Here is a 23,409-nt window from a genome sequence, read left to right on the forward strand (position 1 = left end):
AGCATTGAAGCACCTCGATTAACTTGAAATAAGTTTTATTTTTTCAAGTTGACACCTATAATAATAATATTGATTATTAATTTGATCTATGCACTTAATTTAAATATGAAACTAATTTTAAAACACAGAAATGATAAGTTAATCAAAATATATATATATAGGTATTTTATTCGAAATAAACAAATGCATTTTATTTATAGGTACATAACTGTTAAATTAAACATATACATAAACGTAATTAAACGTGGCACTAACGCATCGAGTAACGAAACGCAAAACGTCAAAGTCGTCTGACGTGTTTAATTTTCTAATTTCCCAATAGTTTTTGAAAACGTTTGTGAAACATTGCTTACGTTTGTTTTATCAATACATCGATTCGATAAGCCATTATCGCTCATATGTCCACGTAGCGAGTCTACCTAAACAGGTAAAATCAAAGTTTTTACACTTTCACGCTTTAAAAATTGTAGAATTGAAATGAAACTGGTTTATTACTTTGAACATTTTTGAATTCCTTTTCCACGCTGTTGCTCTACTCGTTTAAAAAAGTTGAAATAAAAAAAATATATATATATACCTACTTATCTGTACTATTTCTTGGTCGCTTATTTAAATATTAAAAAAAAAAATTGCAGATTAAAAAAAATGCTGCGTGTAATATTTTTCGCTGCGATGCTGCAGTGTACGATATCACAACAATATCAACAGAAAGTAGCTCCGGGCGTTCCTCCGCAGAATTATCAGGTAACAGTTTGAGAAATAAACAAACAAACAACAAATGTATCATTAAATTGTAATATTTATATTATTAACGGACAATCTCGTCGAAGTTACTGTTGACCCAAGAGCTGGCAGCTGCTTTAAGTAAAAGATAAGTTTACCAATCCAAAAAGGTTGCTGCCAGTATCTTGGTCATGCTGCCTTGATGTGGTGCGTTGGGAGACTATGTGTATTTAATTATGTTTTATTTTAAACATTGCATAAGATACTTATTATTTTTATATTTTTATTAACTATAATTTTTTTTTATGTCCTCCAATTCACAATTATAATCTAACATTCATAGGTTGTCGGGAAAAGATCCCTTTTATGGGATAAGCCCATCATTGTACTATTTATTTTCTTAAGAACTCTGTATGTTATAATTTAAAACTTTACTGTACAATAAAGTATTACAAACATACAAACAAACAAACTTAATATTAAATAGTAGTTACTAATATTATGAACTAGCCGTTTCACACGGTTTTGTCCATGTGAATTAGTATATAAACAATTATATGTTCTATGTTAGGATATAAAAAAATGTGGGCAATATTATGGACCATATGTTGCTATATTTAGTATAATTAAACAATGGGTTTAAAGGAAAATAACTAATAAAGAAAACTACAGAAGACACACTCGGCTGAAGTGGCAATAGGCTGGTCACATAGCTCGAAGGACCGACAACCAATGGGGAAGAAAGGTTCTTGAATGGCGACCACGTACGGGTAAATGCAGTATAGGATAACCCCCCACTAGATGGACGACCTGCAATGCATTGCAGGGAGTCAGTGGATGCAGGTGGCTCAGGGCCGTTCTTTATGGCAGTCTATGGGGGAGGCTTATGTCCAGCAGGGGACGGATAGTAGCTGAAATGATGAATATGAACTGAAAATATTAACCGACTATGAAAAGAAGATGATTCAAGTAAATAAATGTATTCTAATTGTAATAAACATGTTGTTACAGAACTACCAACAACCGCCACCACCGCCGCCTCCACAGCATCAACCGGTAAATTAAAACGATATAATTAAATTAAACAATAAATAAAATTTCCATTAATATCCCCTTAAAAATGGTGGTCCACTACTGTTTTTTTTAATGGGTGATAATGGTATGGTGACCCCGTCTGCGCTATCAGTATACACTGGCCAGGCACCAGTGATAGATGACTAATGAGGATGAATGCAGGTTAGCCCATCCTGACGAATTCTATTAGAATCACCAGAGGTAGACTTTGTACAAAAGTCGATTGCTTGGGTACCTCTGTCCCATTCGTGTTTCTACCGTGAAGCAGTTGTGTTTGCATGGCTGTGTTTCGGTTTGAACGATGGGATATGGCGTGAATTTACAGGGTACAGAGGAATAATGAGCAATGCATGGGGGGTATCATGGGCGAAACAGTATACTCTGTTATGTCCATGGTACTGCTCATGTCTATAGGCGACGGTTACCACTTTCCATCAGGTGGGCCGTCAGCTTGTTTGCCATTCTAAGTTGTATAAAAAAAAAAACTAGAATTAGCCACGATGGTTTCCAGAAGGAACCACGTGGAGGTCGAGCTGACAGGATATATTACTAGTAGTGGGGCTATTTGACCCCATTACTAACAATCCCTTTCCCCCCAACTACTGTATGTTATGTGCGTTTCACTTCTTGCCTCTTACTGTAAAAGTGGAATAAATTACCTACAGCGGCATTTCCTAATAAATACGACATGGGCACCTTCAAGAAACGAACTTATAAATTTTTAAAAGACCAGCAACGCATCAGCGACTCTCGTGGTTGCGGTAAACTTTTACCATCAGGTGACAGGCATGCTGGTTTCTTTTTACATAAAAATATATATATATATATATATATATATATATATATATATATATATATATATATATATATATATATATATAAATAGCTTGAAAATAGAATGACCATGGCTACTAATATGACCTTTTTTTATGCAACTTAAAATGGCAAACAAGCTGAGGGCCCACTTGATGGAAAGTGGTAACCGTCGCCTATAGACATGTGCAGTACCATGGACATAACAGAGTATACTGTTTCGCCCATGATACCCCCCATGCGTTGCCATTCCTGAGGACTCAAGTGTTATTTCTCTGTACCCTGTAAATTCACGCCATATCCCACCCTTCAAACCGAAACACAGCCATGCAAACACAACTGCTTCACGGTAGAAACACGAATGAGACAGAGGCTGCCAAGCAAATGACTTTTGTACAGTCTCCCTCTGGTGTTAGGTGCCCTGTTAGTTTAACCTTCACACTCTACTCTCTGGAGACTTGTGATTAATCCCTATTTTGTCTCAGTGAACCGACTGACTTGACTTCATCCTCTCTTGTTATTCCTCATTGATAGTACACCATAAATATTGACCAATAGTGCAAGTAAGGTTATTCCAGTTTTATCCATTAAAAAAAGTAACAACAACAATATCAGCCACCTCAGCAACAAAGATCACCACCTCAACAACAATCCTGGTTATTCAAAGTTCCAACATGTGTAACTATCATGTTTTAACTTAATAAATTATATCATAGCCGCCGTAACAACAGTACCAATAATAGCAACAGTATCAGCCACCCTCTCCCTCCCCCAACAACAGTACTAGTTAATCAAAGGTCCACCATGTGCATCAATCATGTTTTAACTTTATGAATTATATCTTAGCCGCCGCAACAACAGTACCAACAATAATAACAGTATCAGCCACCCCCTCAACAACAATACTAGTCAATCGGAATTCCACCATGTGCATCAATCATGTTTTAACTTTATAAATTACATCTTAGCTGCCGCAATAACAGTACCAACAACAATAACAGTATCAGCCACCCCCTCAACAACAATACTAGTCAATCAAAGTTCCATTATGTGCAACAAGCATGTCTAAATTAAATAAATTATATCTTAGCCGCCGCAACAACAGTACCAACAACAACAACAGTATCAGCCACCCCCTCAACAACAGTACCAGCAGCCGGTACAACAGCAAGTGCCTGTACAACAGGTGCCCGTACAACAACAACAGCAACACGGCCACGCACACCACGGTGGTGAGTTTCACACCATACTCGCTTTTTTATGAATCCCGGCATAGAATGGGTCACCCCTTCCTTTCTCGCGGGTGTCGTTAGAGGCGAGTAAGGGCACTTAACAGTCGAGGAATAGCCAGCAGTGTCCCTCTTAAAATATTACCAAAACCTTACTGCGGCTGCCAACCCGCCTGCCTAGCGTGGCAACTACTGGTAAAATCCTTCAAGGCGGAGCCCTATATTCACCAGTGGACAGTTGACGGCTGATCTGATGCGGTGTTTAACTATATACTTAACTAGCTGTTGCACGCGACTTCGTCTGCGTCATATATGTTATAATGAGTCAGTCTTAAAAGTTAGATATATACTCTTGCGGACATTTTTTAGATCAATTTTTTGGGTAATTGGAAACGTTTACGCAGCGCACGCAACGGAACGGACGAACGAACGGGACGTTTCGCCCATGACACTCCCCATGCGTTGCCATTCCTGAGGACTCGGGTGTTATTCCTCTGTACCCAGTAAATTCACGCCATATCCCACCCTTCAAACCGAAACACAGCCATGCAAACACAATTGATTCACGGTTGAAACACGAATGGGACAGAGGTACCCTTTGTACAAAGTCTCCCTCCTAAAAATTCTGTAACAAAATATGAAATTGGTGCCAAGTTTTTTTTTATGGGTGAAAATGGTATAGTAACCCCGCCTGCGCTAACGGGATACGCTGGCGGAGAACCAGTGAAGGGTAATAGATGAGAATGAAAACAGGCCAGTTAGCTCATTATGATGAATTCATCAGGAATTAACCATGATAGTTTCCAGGGGGAACCGCGAGGAGGTCGACCTGGTTGGGTATATTGCTAGCAATGGGATTCTCAGTCTCCATTACTAACAATCTTTTTCCTCCCAGTTGGTGCCAAGTTTTTAATGATAGATTTTATATGCAACGTATTCTATTATTTATTATTATGCTTATTTTTTTTTTTGATTGGCTTGTCCTTGATCGGCTTAAATTTTCTTTCAGATCCACAACTATTGAACACGGCGAACATAGCACAGGAAAGAGAGTGAGTAGAGTTGATTGTTACCATTGCCATAATCCATTAACGCCCGCAAAATTATTAATGTGCCCTCCTTCGGCCGCTAAATTATCAATATGCCCTCCTACCGGTCTGAAAATTATCAGTGTGCCCTTTCCTGGTCGCAAATTATCATTGTGCCCTTCCCCGATTACAAAATTATCAATGTGTCCTTCCCCGGCCGCAAAATTATCAATGTGCCCTTTCTTGGTCGCAAATTATCATTGTGCCCTTCCCCGATTACAAAATTATCAATGTGCCCTTCCCCGGCCGCAAAATTATCAGAATGCCCTTTCCTAGTTGTAAAATTATCATTGTGCCCTCCCCGGCCTGAAAATTATCAATGTGCCCTCCCCCAATTTCAAAATAATCAAAGTGCCCTCCTCTTGTTCGTAAAATTATCATTGTTCCCTCCTCCATTCACAAAATTATTTGTACCCGTTTCCTCGCCCTCAAAAATATCAATAACCCACTTCCCCCACCCGTAAAATTATCTATACTCCTTCCTCCTACTCGCAAGAGTAACTATGTCTCTCCTCCTTTTCCCTCAAAAAATGTAAATGCCCTCCCTCATCAGCAAAATAAAAACTAAACAAGGCAAACAACTGACGGTCCACTTGATCTTAAATGGCTACCGTCGTATATACACTTAAACAGCATCGTGGATACTGCAATATTGCGATGACCATGCCTCATGTTTTTTTTTTTATTATACAACTTAGAATGGCAAACAAGCTGATGGTCCACTTGATGGAAAGTGGTAACCGTCCGTAACCGAGCAGTACCATGGACATAACAGAGTATAATGTTTCGCCCACGATACCCCCCATGCGTTGCCATTCCTGGGGACTCAGGTGTTATTCCTCTGTACCCTGTAAATTCACGTACTAGGAGACTAAGGCCTTTTTGCCTCCGTACCCTGTACCCATTTAGGAATGTTATGCACCATGGAATGTTATTTCAGTCGAGAGCTTCCCTATGTTTGGTGATGGTTGCTTCAGTAAAGTTGTTAAAGTCCATGTTTTTTATATGAAATCTACTTTTTACCCATGTTCATTATCTAGGTTCCCTATCAGGGTATTCTAGCTCGAAGAGCTGGTATTCATTTATCAATCCATTCCACAGCCATATCCAGGAGCACATGGAGGTGCCCATAGACACATCCAAAATGTCCGAGCAAGAACTACAGTTCCACTACTTCAAAATGCACGATGCCGACAACAATAACAAGCTGGACGGATGCGAACTGATCAAGTCGCTCATACATTGGCATGGTGAGTCAAAATCTAGTACGCTAAACGATAATTTAGTACTTTGAGCAATAAAAAGTAATTTAGTACCCTAAAGTAAATTAATACCCTAATAGTGATATGGACCCTAAAAATCACTTGGTACCCCAAAAATTACTTGGTACCCCAAAAATTACTTGGTACCCTAAAAATTACTTGGTACCCTAAAAATTACTTGGTACCCCATTAATTACTTGGTACCCCTAAAAATTACTTAGTACCCTAAATCCTAAATAGAAAAAAAACCCCGTCTGCGCATACTTTTTTCATGAAAAAATTTTCATTACTTTATCACTATCACTACATAGTAAAAAACAAAATCGATTCCTGCTGTATCCTTATGTATGCTTAGATCTTTAAAACTACGCAACGGATTTTGATGCGGTTTCTTTTAATAGATAGAGTGATTCAAGAGGAAGCTTTATATGTATAATACATGCATAATATTGTAGAGGAACACTGATAATTTTAGATTTTTCTAATGTGATGTCGTAAATAAACACATTTTTTAGCATTTCACCCGTGCGAAGCCGAAGCGGGTTGTTTTTTTTTTAATTAAGCTAATTGTTTTCCCGTTTAAACTAGTTATTTTTCGCGGGTTGTTTATTTTTTTTTAATAAATAAAATGAAGTACCCTTCATTCTGGCTCAGACGGGTTACGACTTTATTTTTCTTTTGTTTATTTTTTCCTGAGAACTTTTGTTAATTTTTTTTTATAATTAGCTTTTCATATATTACTCTTTGACAACGAAAGTGATTTATTAAAATGTGAACGTTTAATACGTTACAACTTTTTTATTATTATTGGTATTTAAAATTTTATTTTGATGTTATTTTAAAATATTGTTTTTGTGCTTCGGTTCATTCGTTGAGTGTTTTTTTTTTTAATAATTGTTATAAGATAAGGGTATTTGTCAAATGTTTTTAAATTTAAAATTGTAAACGATTAATATATGCATAGAATTATAGATTACTTTTTGAATTTTCATAATTGCAATTGTTGTTTTTTTTTTAATTAAATATTATTAATATTTTTTATTTTATTAAAGTGATTAAATTTTAAATGTTCTCGTATTTATTAAATTTACATTAATTGTTTACAATTTTTTTTTATGGAATTGTTTGTTTTTTTTTTAAAGCTTTGTATATTACAATGTTTTATTGCAATAAGTGTTTATGTTCATGGCTAACAAAAGTATTTGGCAACTTTTGGCGGGAAATGCTTTTGTTGTGTGTCACGTTCTCTGTCATTTATACTTTTTTCTTTTTTTTCTTTGTATTTTTTTTTTCTGTACATTATTTCTATAAAGTGTATAAAGTATAAGGACAGACTGCGTGATTGGAAGTCATTGTGGTATATGGTTATTGGCATATATATATATATGTATGTCTATATATATATATATATATATATATATATATATATATATATATATATATATATATATATATATATATAGACATACATATATGTTATTTTAGGATCTTTAAATTGGATTATATAGATAGAGCTTTGAGTCTCAAAAACGCGTCAACTTTTTGTCAGCTAATAGTCAAATTAGCTTCTAATTTTTAAAATTGTACTTTATTACAACAGTTACTAAGTTCAATTTTGTTAAGCAAATAAGATTTTTTTTTTATTTTCATAAAACGAACTTTATTACGTTATATATGCCAATAATCACATCGCGCTGGTACATCACTTACATTCGTGTTTGTCTCTCCCCCCCCATATGTGCGGTTACCATGGCAACGGTATAGAGCAAGGCCACAAACAGACACCGCAACCCGGCAACCCACCTGTCGGCGAGAAGATATTCGCCGACGACGAGCTCATAAACCTCATAGATCCCATTCTAAACATGGACGATCATAACAAAGATGGTTACATTGATTATCCGGAATTTATTAGAGCGCAACAAAAGAGCCAGAACAAAGACGGCAGAACGTAGGACATTCCTTAGCCTCGCCAATAGAATACGGACTTTTTTGAAGATTTAAAAAACGAAAAGTGCTGTCTGTATAAAGTGCGGTACATGAAAAAAAATTTTTTTTGAACAAATTATATGAAATATATAATGCACTTTATTAGTTCACGATAAGGTTCAATTTGGAATGTCGATAATATATTGATTTCAAAATGACGACCCCATTATTAGAAGCTTTTTTTTTTAGTTGAAATGTAATTTCTTTATGGGAATACTCTAATATATATATATATATATATATATATATATATATATATATATATATATATATATACATATATATACATATATATATATTGTTCTATAAGTATAGACAACTGATTTTTTTAAATTTTTAATTAAACCTGTTTTTTAATCAAATTAAAAAAAAAGTATTTTAATGAGATTCAATTTTTTATTATTATTTTACAACACTTTTCTATTTTTAAACTATAAAAAATGCTAATTTCTATAACGTGCAAGAAAAATAATACGTACAATAAGAGAAAAACTTTGTATTTTCTCTTTCACATTATATTAGTTTACTCTTCTATGGAATACTGGCGGTTATATGCCGTAGCGTAGTATGATACCGTGCGATTGTACCGTCACGATATAATCGAAGAGGAAAATGTATGCAATTGTATGAAAAGTTTTTAAGTTACTATGTACGTCCACGATATCGTCGCGCTATATTAAACGTATTTCTATAGAGCTGCGTGCAGTGCTTTTCTTTTATATCGTAACGGTACAATCGTAAGATATCGTGTATATCGATAATGTAAACTGGAGCTAGTTATGCAGAAACCAGCCACGTTACCCCGGATAATAATATTATATTTAAGATGTATTTAAAAATATTTTTAAATATTGTTATGTATTTTCAATTCAAACATATATTTCTGCATATTTAAAAACTTCGCTCGAATCCTAAATATCAAAAATGTAGAGTAGTCATCAAATTATTTTGAAATGAGCACAGTGTGCTCAAACTTGCTTCTATATGAAACTTATAAAACAAAATTAAATTCTATACTACCGAAATATCAAAATCTTACTCTAGTTTCGATTTTTAATTGCTTTTTAAAAGTATTTCATATTTAAATGTCAAAATTATTCTAGTATAACGTTCGACGAAGTAGTAACGTTCGATATATATATCGATATTGAAGTTCGAATCAGATTGTTTCGATATTAAAGTATATCTGAAGTTAGACACAGAGCCCACCTAAACCTGATATTAATTTTGTAGTCATTACAATTGCGCGGGAATTTGTAGCCAATGTACATCGATATAAAGTTGTAGATTGATGTCAATTATATCTAATCCCTTGACTGAGGCATTACGCCAAGTTGACATCTGTCATTTGACAGATGAGCGGTGACAACCGTTTCCTATACAAAACGCTCAAATAATGTAAATTGGACTCTTTTTCCGCGCTTTGCCTCTCATTTGGGCCGTTGTGCGTAACGCTCAACTATGTTAACAGAGATTTAAAAGAGTAACTGTTGAGTTTCTTTCGGGCTCTTCTCAACAATCAGGACCCTGCAGTAGATTAAAAAAAAGGACGATTTAAAAATGCTTGTAAACAAGTCTATTTTAATAAAAGTAATTTGAATTTGGAAATATCTATGTCATCTATTTTAACTTCTATGGTTGGTTGCATGATATTATGAATAGAGTGCAACTATTTGTAAAATGCGGATTTTTTTTACTACCCTCCCAATCTATGGAGGATTTGAAGAAGAAGGGTCAAAAGCATAGAAGTGTCACTTCTATGCAGTCTGTTTTTTCTTACGGCTTTAAAATCGTTATGGAATCGAGCCCACAGGTCTTTCATAGAATTGTCAGTATCATAACAATATTTTTGAATGTTCTTATTTAGAAATTGCACTTAATTACATCAGCTTAGGGGTCCATTTTGTAAATCAACAAACTTTGTCATTTAAAATTGGACCTTATTACAATGGGACCTAAGTTCAATTTTATACGAACACTTCGTTGTATTTAATCTATAGATAGGTCTTGTCAATTCACTGAAATATATTTTGAAATGTTTATATTGAAAGGAAAGTGCCAATATTTAATTTGTCGCAAATGTTTATAAAAATGTAACAGTTGGATTCACATTACATACCTATATATATTAAATATGCCCCCAAAATGACCACTTTTCTTTGAAATCTGAAATCTTAACTGAAAATTCCCTGTAACTACTTATTTAACAAAAATACTATTAAAAATATTTTACTTTATTTATATTCTAAATATAATATTTATCAAATCAGTTTGCATGGTCTATAGAAGATTTTGTTTATTCAAAATAATATAGATATCGATTAGGTTAGTAAATAGAATCGATACAATTAATTAAATCAGTCGTATCGATATAAAGGTTCTATAAAAAAAAAAAACTACTTACTGTTCAAAAATGTTTAAATTTACTCGAATAAAGAATATTTATATTATATACTACGACCTATGAAATATAATTGATTAGAATATGTCATGGTAAAACTAAATCATGTATAATCGATTGTATCGTATCGATATATTCGTAATGTAATAGTATTATATTGATCGATCTTTGTATATGCACATTCTGTATAAATACTCCCTGTGTACATCTCTTGTGTGCACAATAAAGAGTTTATTATTATTATTATCTTAATCAATTATAATCGATTTAATGTTTGATCGATTGTATCGTATTCATGATTACCCAATAAAATATCAGATTATTTGTGTCTAAAAATAATGAATATCGATCGATTATTATTCTATGCAATATATTGTCTATCAAATAAATAAATTAATTTGGCGGTAAATCATTAATGTGAAATCAACTGTTATTTATATATATAAAAAAAAATATTCTACGTATAAATTAGTAATTATGGCGTAAATTTACAGGGTACAGAGGAATAACACCCGAGTACTCAGGAATGGCAACGCATGGGGGGTATCGTGGGCGAAACAGTATACTCTGTTATGTCCACGGTACTGCTCGTGTCTATAGGCGACGGTTACCACTTTCCATCAGGTGGGCCGTCAGCTTGTTTGCCATTCTAAGTTGTATAAAAAAAAAAAATTACATATTTAGCGTCATTTTCTAATATATTTCTGCATATTTTCCACTAGATAAGTGTTTTAAATACTTAATGGTAATATTTTTGTGTAATGTATATTTTTATCTGTGGCATGAATAAGAGTGTATTTTTTTAATATGTAATAAAAAAAATCGGCTGTTTAGCTTTGCACCTTTGCCGTTCCCGTCGAGTGTAAACTATAATTACTGACAATACATAAATATATGTATTATAAATAAACTCAATCTTGAAGTATTTTTAGTTTATTAATATTGTTTTTTTTTTGTGCTCAAATAATGTGCTTCCACAGAGTAAAGAGTATTTTGATCTTGTATCAAAATAATTATTTTTTCTCGTAAGTATTACACTGTTTACCTCCACTATGCATTTCTTTTTTTTTTTTATTGTATTATTCTTTTTTTTTTATAACATCATGAGCGCAGTATATGAATTTTAGATAACGTAGATAATGGTAATGATAAAAAAAGTCACAAATTTAAATTTGACAGATGCGTTTTGTTTTTACATCTAATAAAAAACAAATTAAAAAGTATACTTATGAAAAGTTATTTAACTATTACATGTACATTTGGAATTTATATACGAATATATATATATAACTAATCAAGTATACTTAAGTAATAATAAAAAAAAATATTCTGACATTCAAAATTGCTTTTATGACAGTTTTCTCTGCCTACCACGAAACGGATATGGCGTGAAGATGTTAAGATTAAAAAAAAAATGTAAGCTATTTCATCGAAATATTTGTGGAAAGAGACTAGATCTAGATTTTAAATCTAGAATAATTTTTTATTTATAAATATCGAATTTAGAATTTTTATACGGCTAAAAAGCCCAATTAAAGATATTTATTAAATAAATATTCTTGCTAGGAGTAAAAAAAGTCTCAGACACCAAGAAAAGTCTATGCACAAGGGACTTAAGTCTTTTCTTGTGAGTATAAATTATTGAATGGTGTCTACATTGGTTTTTTTTTTTTGTATATATCTCTTCCTGGAGAAATATTAATTTATAAGAAATTGTCTGTATATATTGTACATTAGTTTTTCGTATATTTCAGGTCAGTCATTGTTTATTTGTGGGAACTGTGGGTAGTTTACATTCTTTTTTCAGACAATAACACCATATAATTCTTAATTGTTTAATTTAAAAATAGTTTTCATTATAAAATTAAATTTCTGTTAGCGCTAATAAGAATGCATAGTTTCAATTAAGTATCCATATAGAGAAATATGGCTGAATGTGATTAGTTCTTTGGTTACGAAAAAAAAAAAATTGGCGCCAATAATGACTGCTTGTATTTTTGTATTTTTTTTTTGTTCCAATGTTTGTTATGCTTTCGAAATATAGATATTTGAATTGTTTACATTTGTAAGAGTTTACATATGTAAAAAAAAACATAAAATCTTACTGTTTTAGAGTTATAATTACTTATTTAACTATGTTTATTTTTCATCTCGAATTTTGTTTTTAATTTTTTTACATTGGTGGTTTATATATTAATATAAAATAGTTACGGTTGTAAAAAGATATTTATTATCTTCAATAATTTTATTACAATGACAAATTAGAGTTATCGACTATGCCTGTGCTGTATCTTTTTTACCGCCAATGGAAATTAAAAAAGAAAGTTGTCTATGGTCACAGTTTATTTTTAAGACATGCATTGACTTTTTTTCTTTATTATTTCTGTTCCACGGTTGTGTCGTAATGTTACAAGATGAGAGTGACTGTTGGGAATTAATAAATTTCTACAAAATAATCCTCTTTTATTGTAATTATATATTTCGGCGATTAAATCGTTTTTTTTTTAAATATATTATATAATGCCATGCGGTCCCGGCATTGTACCTCTATAGGTTAAGTACCTGATAATAAATGAATATTATTATATAGAATGGGCCACCCCTTCCTTTTCCGTGGGTGTCGTAATCGATTAAGGGTAGGCGAGGGATGAACAGCAACGTTCCTCTTAAAATATTTGGCGTGAATTTACTGGGTACAGAGGAATAACACCTGAGTCCTCAGGAATGGCAACGCATGGGGGGTATCATGGGCGAAACAGTATACTCTGTTATCTCCATGGTACTGCTCATGTCTATAGGCGACGGTTACCACTTTCCATCAGGTGGACCGTAAGCTTGTTTGCCATTCTAAGTTGTATAAAAATAAAAAAAATATATAAAATATTTCCAAAGCCTAACTGCGGTTGCCAATCCGCCTGCCAAGCGTGGCTACTGGCAACGATTTGGATGAAGTCGAATGTTGTTACTGATATGTTTTTAACCCTTTGAGTGCCGACGAGCGCCGTCGCGTTCGTGCGCATTGCAACTGAAAGTGCCACGAGCGTCATTAGCGCTCGTGAAATCAGTCGCTGTTTAGCTTGCTGTAAAAAAAAAATATTAAAATTGGATAATTTTTGGAGGAGATACAGTTTTTTTAGAGACAAGGGTAAATGACATCAACACGACAAAGATTTCTTTGGCATTTTTAAGTAGATATGAGAAGAAATGAATGGCACTAAAAGGGTTAAACAGGATTGACGTCAACAAAAACGGGTATATATCGTATACAGAATTTAAAAGATGCTGGAAATTTCGAAATTTTCAAAAGGCGGTAAAGAGGTTTCTTCAGGGTCGGCAACGCGCGCGTAATGCCCCTGGTATTGCAGGCGTTCATAGGCTACGGTAACCGCTTACCATCAGGCGGGCCGTATGCTTGTTTGCCACCTCAGTGGTATAAAAAAAAATTGAAAATTATCCAACAGGGTTATAATTGTATTTAAATGGTTAATGAAATATACGGAGCGATGTTTTGTTTTCTTTATAGATTCATCATCATCATCATCACCTTTTAAAAAAAAGCGTTCACGCTCACTTTTTTACTTTATCCGAGTAGTAAGTGCTTTATATTATTCTCAAATTCGTGTATAATATAGTATATGTCATATATGTGTAAGTATATTTGTTATTTATATATATTTATTCGTTTATATATGTAATTTTAGTATGTATGTATATCAATAATTACTAGTACCGCATTCGTGTATTCTGACACTTGCCTATGGTTGACTGGGAGAGAATGCTTTTAGCATTAAGTCCGCCATGTACACATATTTGTACTAATGAATAATTATCAGACGTTATCTGTCCATTGGTGAATATAGGCCTTTCTATATTAGGCGGTTTTGCCAATAATTGCTACGCTTGGCAGACGGTTTGGCAACAGCAATTAGCTATTTAGTCATGAGTAAAGAGGGACGCTGTTTTTTTTTAATGGCTGATAATGGAATGGTAACCCCACCTGCCCTATCAGTATACGCTGGCGGGCAGTTAGCCCATTGTGACGAATTCCACTAGAATTACCAACAAGGGTTTCCAGGGGGAACCACGTGGTGGTCGACCTGATAGGGTGTATTGCTGGCAATGGGTCAGTTAGACCCCATTACTAACAATCCCTTTCCCTCCAGAGGGACGCTGCTGTCCATCCCTCCACCATTAAGTTTCCTTAATCGCTTCTTGCGACACTCACGGGAAAGGAAGGGGTGGCCCATTCTATGCCGGGACTACGGCGATTTTTTTAATTAATCGATCGGAAACATGGACACTTACCATCAGGTGAGCCGCATGCTCGTTTGCCCGCTGTGTTGTAAAAAAAAAAACTCCTTCAATTGTTTTTGAAAATAGACAAATATTTGCGACATTTTCACACCTCGACAAACTAGTTATAAACGCTCTTAACTCTCTGTCTCCTTTAGTGAGATTTGGCGAGATGTCTCTCCCTCCCTCTTCTCCCTTTCTCCTTTATTCCAGAGTTGGGTAATATATACCAATATCAATATATTTTAGTTACAATATCTATACATTGGTCCTATAACGAATATGTTAAAAGTCTGTTATTTAAAAATAGTACATTATTGCAGCGGCCAGCAACTGAGGCATTGATGGACGAACGTGCAAATGTGGGCCGAGGCGTTGCCGAGGCACACATACGTGAGTCCATCAATGCCTAGTTGTGGCCAAGGCTTGTATAGTACTTTTCTCAAATAATGCGCGGAAATTAAAAACACTACTTTTTAAGTTCAATGACGAATAACGAACAATAATAATTTTTCACGCGCCATAATGTTCCTTTGTTTTTTTTTTGCATTAAACAGTTTTCTATTTGTAAGCCAGTTCGAAATTTAAATAAAACCTTTTATTAGTTACCTCCTTGGTAGTCATGTTTCGAAGTAAAAGGTCATTTCATTTTTAAATTACAGGACAGATATGAGTTTACATAGTAATTTATCTGGCCGCAAAACACGACAGATATGGATTTACATACAAATTTTGCCGGCCGCTGCCCGCATGTATCTGGCCAGTACGGCAATTTTGATCTATGTCGAAGAAGATAATGCTCACATTTCCAAGCATGTTTGAGAAAATAATATTAGATAACAGACTTTTAACTTATTCGAAAATAGATATCAGATCGATATGGACGATATCGAAATGGCTGATGAACTTTTTCCCGCCATCAATGTCTGGCGAAACCCAATATATAGATAAAGGATCGGTATCCATATTACTCATGCCTAATTTAGTGTGATTTATACATACTTCATTCATGTGTGTTTGACAATGCTTCGTTTGGCTGTATTGTGCAAGGCATTGGCTGGTGAAGGAATAGAGAAAAAAAAAATACATTAGGTAAGTACTTAGAACTAAATTCTTTAATACCAGACGATTTATCATATTGAAGACTAGGCAGCATGGTCTCCGACCTTAGCCTGTTCCACAACGGAACAAACGTACTAAAAAAAAAATTATAACTAAATATTGTCAGAACCACAGATAATACTATACTAGTATGTCAGAACTAACCTACTTCAGCGCGCTCCCTTAACTCACGCAGTACGTTTATTAAATAATATTACAAACATCATTGATATATTTAGTAGCAGCCTGCCAAAGATATTGGAAGCGGCTCACAAATATCTGGACTCGAGTTAAATACCTTTATTATAATTTTGTATGTCAGCACACTAGGTTTATAACATTGATTTGGCTTGATTTGTCATTTTGTATCAATTGTTTGTCGTCTTTTTGGCTCGTTTCTATGAAAAAGCTTTCACTTTTTTGCTGGTTTTGGCATTCCTTTAAAAACATGCTAGCAACTTCGATTTCACCATATTGTCTACGAAAATTGTGATCATTTGGTTTGGTGATGGACTGGTGAAGGTGATAAAGTAAGTAATATTTTAATTAAGTATTTATAAAAAGAGAATAAACCTACAGATTTATTGTCACTATGAATATTAAGGTTGTTGGTTACTAAAGAAAATTAGACAAGAATTACTAGATAGCGCTGGAATCGACACTTGTGTTTTTTTTTTTTGTTGATTATTTTATAATTAAAGATAATTAGAAGTGAAATTTCCAAATTGGCGAGTAGTTTTATTTATTTTTTACCGATATAAGTAGTAATAATTTATCATATTTTTTGTCTTTATTCTCTTGTATTGTACAACTTTGTAAAAAACATATGCTTGCAAATATAAAATAAATAAATGAATCAACGAACGAACCAATGAATAAATTACTAAATAAATAAATATTAGGTTAAAACTCGATTTTAGCGCCATCTAGAACATCGTGTCAATTTTTTTTTAATGGGTAATAATGGAATGGTAACACCAGTAGTGGTGACACCAGTGAAGAATGATAGATGAGGACGAAGTAGGTCAGTTAGCCCATCGTGACGAATTCAACAAAAATTATTCACGATGGTTTCCAGGGCGTCCCACGTGCAGGTTGACCTGATAGGGTATATTGCTATCAATGAGGCTGTTAAACTCCATTGCTAACAATCCCTTTTCCCCCGTCAAATTTTGTTTAGTGATCAACCACTTTAAGGTCGATTCTGATTCGTCATTTCTCTAAACCTACTTTAAAATTTAAATTTAAATCTGATACCACATTGAAAATCCTTATTCTAAGGACCAACATGAACTAAAATTGTAATAGATTTAAATATTATAAATTTAATTTGTGTAGTAAAACTATCAAATTAGAATATTAACTTAAGTGATAGATATAAAGTAATAGCGCTTCAGAATCGATCTCATTGTTCGTATGAATATTTTAAATATAATATTAAATACGTCTTGCATTTAATAATCGAAGATTTCCGTGAAGAATCAATAAAAACGCCATTTCCAGTTTCATAAAAAAAAATGTCATAATATAAACCGGCCATTTTGACTAGGCCGTGCATTCACCGTGTTGTGTACGTACTATGATAAACTCCCTAACTATGTCAGGGTAAGTACTTTCATTATATTTTTTTATCGTAATTTTACAATTACATATTGCTTGTCACTTTTATTGCATGTTTTATTTATAAATTATTACTTAACAATATTAGAAAAATTTCGCGCCTTTTTTTATTACCTATCTTTCAATTATCGTTGACATATGTCAACGTAACTGTCAATTCTTGTATTAAAAAAAAAAACTGCAGTAGTGTTTTCATTTGCCTCGATAAAGTTAATTATATAAAGAGCTATATTTCATAACTGCATTAAGAGAAATTATATAAAGTCACTAGAGGAAGACTTTGTATAAAAGTCGTTTGCTTGGGCACCTCCGTCCCATTCGTGTTTCAACCGTGAAGCAGTCGTGTTTGCATGGCTGTGTTTCGGTTTGAAGGGTGGGATATGGCAGTGAATTTACTGGGTATAGAAGAACGGCAACGCATGGGGGGGGGGGTGTCATGGGCGAAACAGTACACTCTGTTATGTCCATGGTACTGCTCATGTCTGTAGGCGACGGTTACCACTTTCCATCAGGTGGGCCGTCAGCTTGTATGCCATTCTAAGTTGTATAATTAAGGTTACATGAGTAAAACTTAAGATATATGTAAACAGTGGTGACATATCGTCATATCAGCGGATAACTGTCCTCTGCTGAAAATAGGCCTTCCCGATAAGTTTTGCCAGTAGGTGCCATATTTGACAAGCGGATTGGCAACCGTTGTTAGGCTTTTGTGATATTTTAAGAGGGACGCTACTGCGCATCCTTAGACCATTATGTTCTCCTAGCTGCCTCTTACGTCACTCTCAGGAAAGGAAGGGATGGCCCATTATATGCGGGGACCTTTCGGTAATGATTTATAATTATCACAAAATAATTACAAGATGGAGCCAATTGGAGTCAGCCTTATTAATGGCAAATGAAATTATCGAAAACAATTCAAAATTGCAATATATATATATATATATATATATATATATATATATATATAATTTTTTTGTTTCCTCTTAATACAAATGAGGTCGAATAACGAAACAGGTTTGTTGGTATTATTTGTTGCATATATGGTATCCCTTTATCATTTAGTGGTTATTACAATTAGGTATGGCAACACTATTAAAAATATAAATAAAAATTAATTTAATTAAATATAGATTATTATATTAACTTAATTAAATACTTTTTATTTTTTTTTAATAATATATACTCTCTTTTGTTTAAATATAAATTGATGTTAGGCACGCTTTTGTAGTATGACATTTAAACATGTATTGAACACCCGTTTATGGCAAGTTTATTTTTTATAGTTACGAAAAGACATACAGACGAATCGAGGACACTGTTTAGATTCATTTAAAAATTAATTTTTTTTCATCCGACATTTTCAGGCAAAGTCGACAAGAATCACAAAGCGTACACCGACCAGCAGCTGGAAGAAGTTCTAGAACATGCGATGAGACATACAGACTTAAACAAGGATGGATATGTCGATTATATGGAGTATAGAATTAGTGATTTCAAAGCTAAAAAAGCTATTAAAGATGACAATGTTCGTTAATAATTAATACCATTGGTCATTTGTACATATAGATGGAGCGGAGAGTGTTAATAAACGTCCCAAAAACGCTCAGGCAATTGTGACACGTCTTATTTTCATACTTAGTGTTATTAAAACATAATTTAAAAATTATAACTTAGTGAAATTAAAACATAATTTGTATTAATATTTATGCCTACTCGTTTTTCGTTATATATAAGGGATAGGTACTTTGCATGCTCGCAATTTTAGAAGTTATCTGTGGGCTATGGACTATTTGTGTCCGATCTTTGTCGGTGCTGCCCTCTCGCGCCGATCGCCCCTTCTGTTTCGAGCTTAGTATGAGTGACCGCGACTGGCCGCTCTCCTACAAATTAATTAATGAAAAATATATTTCTGCTGTCTTTCGTGTCATCTTTCTGACCATCAGAACACCGGATCCTGTAGAGAGCTGCTGGAATTGTTCGCAGGTGAGTACCTATCCTATTTTCAAATTACGAAAAGCGAGGTAAAAGCAAGCCGGCGACCCGGCTCAAAATAAGTTGCTTCACCATAGTGTTTAAATGTTCAATCCCTTGTCTGCATGTTTCAAAGATTTAGAATTATAATAACTATATTAATTTGAAAAATAAATCAATGACAATATAATCACGTTTATATCTGACAGAAGATTAAACGCTAAAATAACTTATTTAACAGTAAAGATCTACTTGGTACATTTTTAGATTAAATTTTGTATGTATCGATCATAAATTATGGAAAATAAAGAAATTAAAAAACAAAACTTGCAATATATAAAAAATTTACGTTTAGTGTTATTTAAAAAAATATGCGTCAGCCAAAAATTACTGTAGAGTGTGAATGATTATATTTTTATTGCGTTTTTTAATACTGAATGCTCCATCTTGAGGTACGTACGTAATATCTATGCGTTTATTTAAACATGAACTCCTTCCATTCCTATATATTTTTTGTTGCATGAACAATCAGTAAGCAACTACTTCGTTATTATTATAATATCAAAGTTCCATCCCAACCATCTGGACGAGTGGCGGTCCTCCACCGTGCGTTTTTCAAGGCACTCTCTCCCACGCACAACCACTCTTTGGAATCAACTTCCAGCAACAGTATTTCCGAATCGATACGACAACATAACCTTCAAGAAAAGAGCATATTCCTTTTTAAAAGGCCGGCAGCACACCTGCAATGCTACTGGTGTTGTGGGTGATCATGGGCGGCGGTAGTCACTTACCATCAGGTGAGCCGCATACTCGTGTTATAAAAAAAATATTTATCCACCAACAAAATTTAAAAAAAAAAATAGATTATTGTTATTAATTAACCAGGGCAACCGTACAATGTTTTTTTTTCTTTTAATATATGTATATAAAGAACAACTTTTTAATTTATTAATACTTTGGATAGTAAGCTATCAGACTAAATATGTGGGATATATCAGTGAATTTACAGGGTACAAAGGAATAACACCTGAGTGACCATTTTGTGAATGGCACATGCATGAAAAAAAAATTTGTTACTTGTTTTATATAGGTTTCTTTTTTTTTTGTATATGCTTTTATTTCTTTTATCTCTTTTATTACTTAGAATGGCAAACGGTTACCACTTTCCATTACTGTGCCGTCAGCTGTTGTTATTTATGTTGTAAGTAAAAAAAAAAAATAAATTATCTATAAGTTTTATATAATTTTTTTTTTTTTTATTACATCTGCCTCCCGTATGTATTGTGTGTCATTTATTAATGAATATCTTTTAAGTTAAAGTAAATAATTATGTTATTGTTTTATTATTTCCTGTTTAAATAAAATTATAAAAACGACATTTGTTTCTAATTTACATATATCTTTGAGCCATTACAGGAAACGGAAGTAAACGGTGAGTTTATAGTTTTTTTTTTATTATTATAAAACTTTAAGCACAGATTACCAAATATTTGAATAAAAATACACAAGTAAATCTTATAGAATGTTAAAATGTCTAATGCTTGAGATATATGAGTCAAAATTGGTTTCGAATTGGCTAATATCGTCATAGTGGTAGAATACTGACGGATCTTTATACGTAATATTTGTCAGATCCGTCAGTATTCTACGACTATGACGATATATTGCCAAGTTATCACTTATTTATTTAATAATTATTCAAGTTTATTAATCAGTATGATAGATTAGACAAGAAAAATCATCATTGTTTGTCATTCTAAGTTGTATATGGACAAAAAAAAGCTATTAAAGTTTTATTTGGAAGTTACAGTGGCGCCGCAGTTTTTTCTTGAAAATCTTTAACCTTCGCCTGTTAATACGGACACCAGTGAAGGGTGATAGATGAGAATCATCGCCATGATTAGCCCGTAGAACTATGAATTCATCAGGAATTATATTATATTTCTATACTAATATGTATAATATGGCAATACTGTCTCCATTAATAACAATCCCTTTCCCCCGGCAACCGCAATTAGCTTTAGTAACTCACACTACTCTAAAAGGTTTCTAAATTGGTTTTATTTTTTTTTCTTTTTTTTTATGTCTGTTACCTGTTAACTCCGTCAGTTGTAAACCGAATTCGGATTTTTTTTATCTGAAAATATATACTTACAAGATTGGTCTCGTAGAAATTTTATTAAAATCGCTTCAATAGTTTAGTTTTTAAATCAAATTAACTCTTTTAGTGACCATTGTAGTCGGTGTGTTTATACATTTTATTTATTTGAAAAAAAAAACTATAAATTACATTAAAAAATGTACTTACATATACTTAAGAACAAGGAAACATAGAAAATGTTATACGGCCGTATAACCCTACCAAATTCAGATACAACCTGCTTGCACACTTACTACATAAACTGTGTCGTATATATAATCTAGTAATGTAATATTTGTCATGCAAATAATTGACACATTCTCTCTACACTAGCCTGCTATGAATTGAGAAAATAGCAACTGACGGTGTATCTTTTGAGACTAATTATATTTGCATAAGAAGAAAGGAGGCGACCATATGATTTACAGTTTAATAATATTGTAATTCCTTGTTCTTAGTTATGGTCATAAGACAAGATTAATATCCTAAAACGTGTTAAGACAACATGAATGAGATGCAGTTTCATTATAGTTAACTAAAAACTACAATAAAATTAATTAAAGAAACAATTGAACGTAAAATTTAACATATAATTAAAATCTAGTCAAATTAACTCTTTTTCTTCAGGAACAATTATTATTCATAATGTAGTTATGTTTGCATGGCTGTGGGTTTGAAGGGTGGGATGTGGCGTGAATTTACTGGGTACAGAGGAATAACACCTGAGTCCTCAGGAATGGCAACGCATGGGGGGTATCATGGTTACCACTTTACATCAGTTGGGCCGTCAGCTTGTTTGCCACATTATTGGAAACCATCGTGAACATATGTAAATGTAAATTTTACCAGTCCATTATCATCCATGAAAAAAATGTATTATTATAGGGGGAAAGGGATTGTAAGTAATGGAGACTAAAAATCCCATTGCTAGCAATATACCCAACCGTTAGCGCAACATGGTTACCATTCAATTTTCATCCAATAAAAAAAAATGTATTATTATAAATTTTATTGTATTTCTAGGTTCCAATGGTGTGGAAATAGATTCAGCAGTCATATACAAGGACGCGGATTTGGAGGAGATCGTCGAGGGGGCGCTGAAACAGGCGGATGTGAATAAAGATGGTTTTATCGATTACGTCGAATTTAAATCAGCCGGCATGAATTAGATTAATAGGAATTTGTTATTGTTAATTTGTGAATTTATTTGTGGATGGCGTGAATTTACAGGGTACAGAGGAATAACACCTGAGTCCTCAGGAATGGCAACGCATGGGGGGTATCGTGGGCGAAACAGTATACTCTGTTATGTCCACGGTACTGCTCATGTGTATAGGCGACGGTTACCACTTTCCATCAGGTGGGCTGTCAGCTTGTTTGCCATTCTAAGTTGTATAAAAAAAAAATGTATTTTCAACCGATTTCAAAAAGAGGTAGTTCTTAAACGAGTTGGTTTTTTTCTAATCTTGGGTACCTCATGACTCCGTCAGTTGTAAACCGATTTGGAAAATTTTTATCTGAACTACTTTGTTTTTTTTTTAGTTGGTTAAAAATAAATTACATACTATTTTTGTTTACGATTTTTTTTTTTAAATAAAACGCCTACTCCGTACGCTCGGAAAACAATTATGTAACGAAAAAAAAAATTTAACACTGTATTCAACTCTGTATAACAACCGATTACTATCAAAATGACTGTTTT

General features: G+C 33.3%; 1 protein-coding gene across 4 annotated transcripts; it reads left to right on the forward strand.

Annotated features, from left to right (window-relative positions):
• Nucleotides 1-273: 273 nt before the first annotated feature.
• On the forward strand, nucleotides 274-23,295 carry LOC116413426 (multiple coagulation factor deficiency protein 2 homolog). Of its 4 annotated transcripts, XM_052892142.1 has the most exons (8): nucleotides 274-427; nucleotides 636-744; nucleotides 1,735-1,779; nucleotides 3,457-3,474; nucleotides 3,722-3,842; nucleotides 4,849-4,891; nucleotides 6,029-6,177; nucleotides 7,954-13,035. In XM_052892142.1, exons 2-8 carry the CDS (start codon nucleotides 646-648, stop codon nucleotides 8,142-8,144), a joined length of 666 nt encoding a protein of 221 aa, XP_052748102.1. In that variant the 5' UTR covers nucleotides 274-427; nucleotides 636-645; the 3' UTR covers nucleotides 8,145-13,035. The 4 variants fall into 4 exon arrangements, with proteins under 4 accessions (XP_052748102.1, XP_052748103.1, XP_052748101.1 ...); XM_052892143.1 differs by lacking the exons at nucleotides 3,457-3,474; nucleotides 7,954-13,035 and adding an exon at nucleotides 18,958-19,134 and having other exon boundaries at nucleotides 3,701-3,842; XM_052892141.1 differs by lacking the exon at nucleotides 3,457-3,474 and having other exon boundaries at nucleotides 3,701-3,842.
• The last annotated feature ends 114 nt before the right edge of the window (nucleotides 23,296-23,409 follow it).

Source organism: Galleria mellonella, unplaced genomic scaffold (genome assembly GCF_026898425.1).
Source record: "Galleria mellonella isolate WM207_F2 unplaced genomic scaffold, CSIRO_AGI_GalMel_v1 utg150, whole genome shotgun sequence".
Lineage (NCBI taxonomy): Eukaryota > Metazoa > Arthropoda > Insecta > Lepidoptera > Pyralidae > Galleria > Galleria mellonella.

Excerpts from the sequence above, each read along its gene's own strand:
- LOC116413426 (XM_052892141.1), top strand. The coding sequence starts at position 646 with ATGCTGCGTGTAATATTTTTCGCTGCGATGCTGCAGTGTACGATATCA. Across the intron at positions 1,780-3,700 it reads CGCCTCCACAGCATCAACCG|CCGCCGCAACAACAGTACCA; the intron begins GTAAATTAAAAC and ends ATTATATCTTAG. Across the intron at positions 4,892-6,028 it reads AACATAGCACAGGAAAGAGA|CCATATCCAGGAGCACATGG; the intron begins GTGAGTAGAGTT and ends TCCATTCCACAG.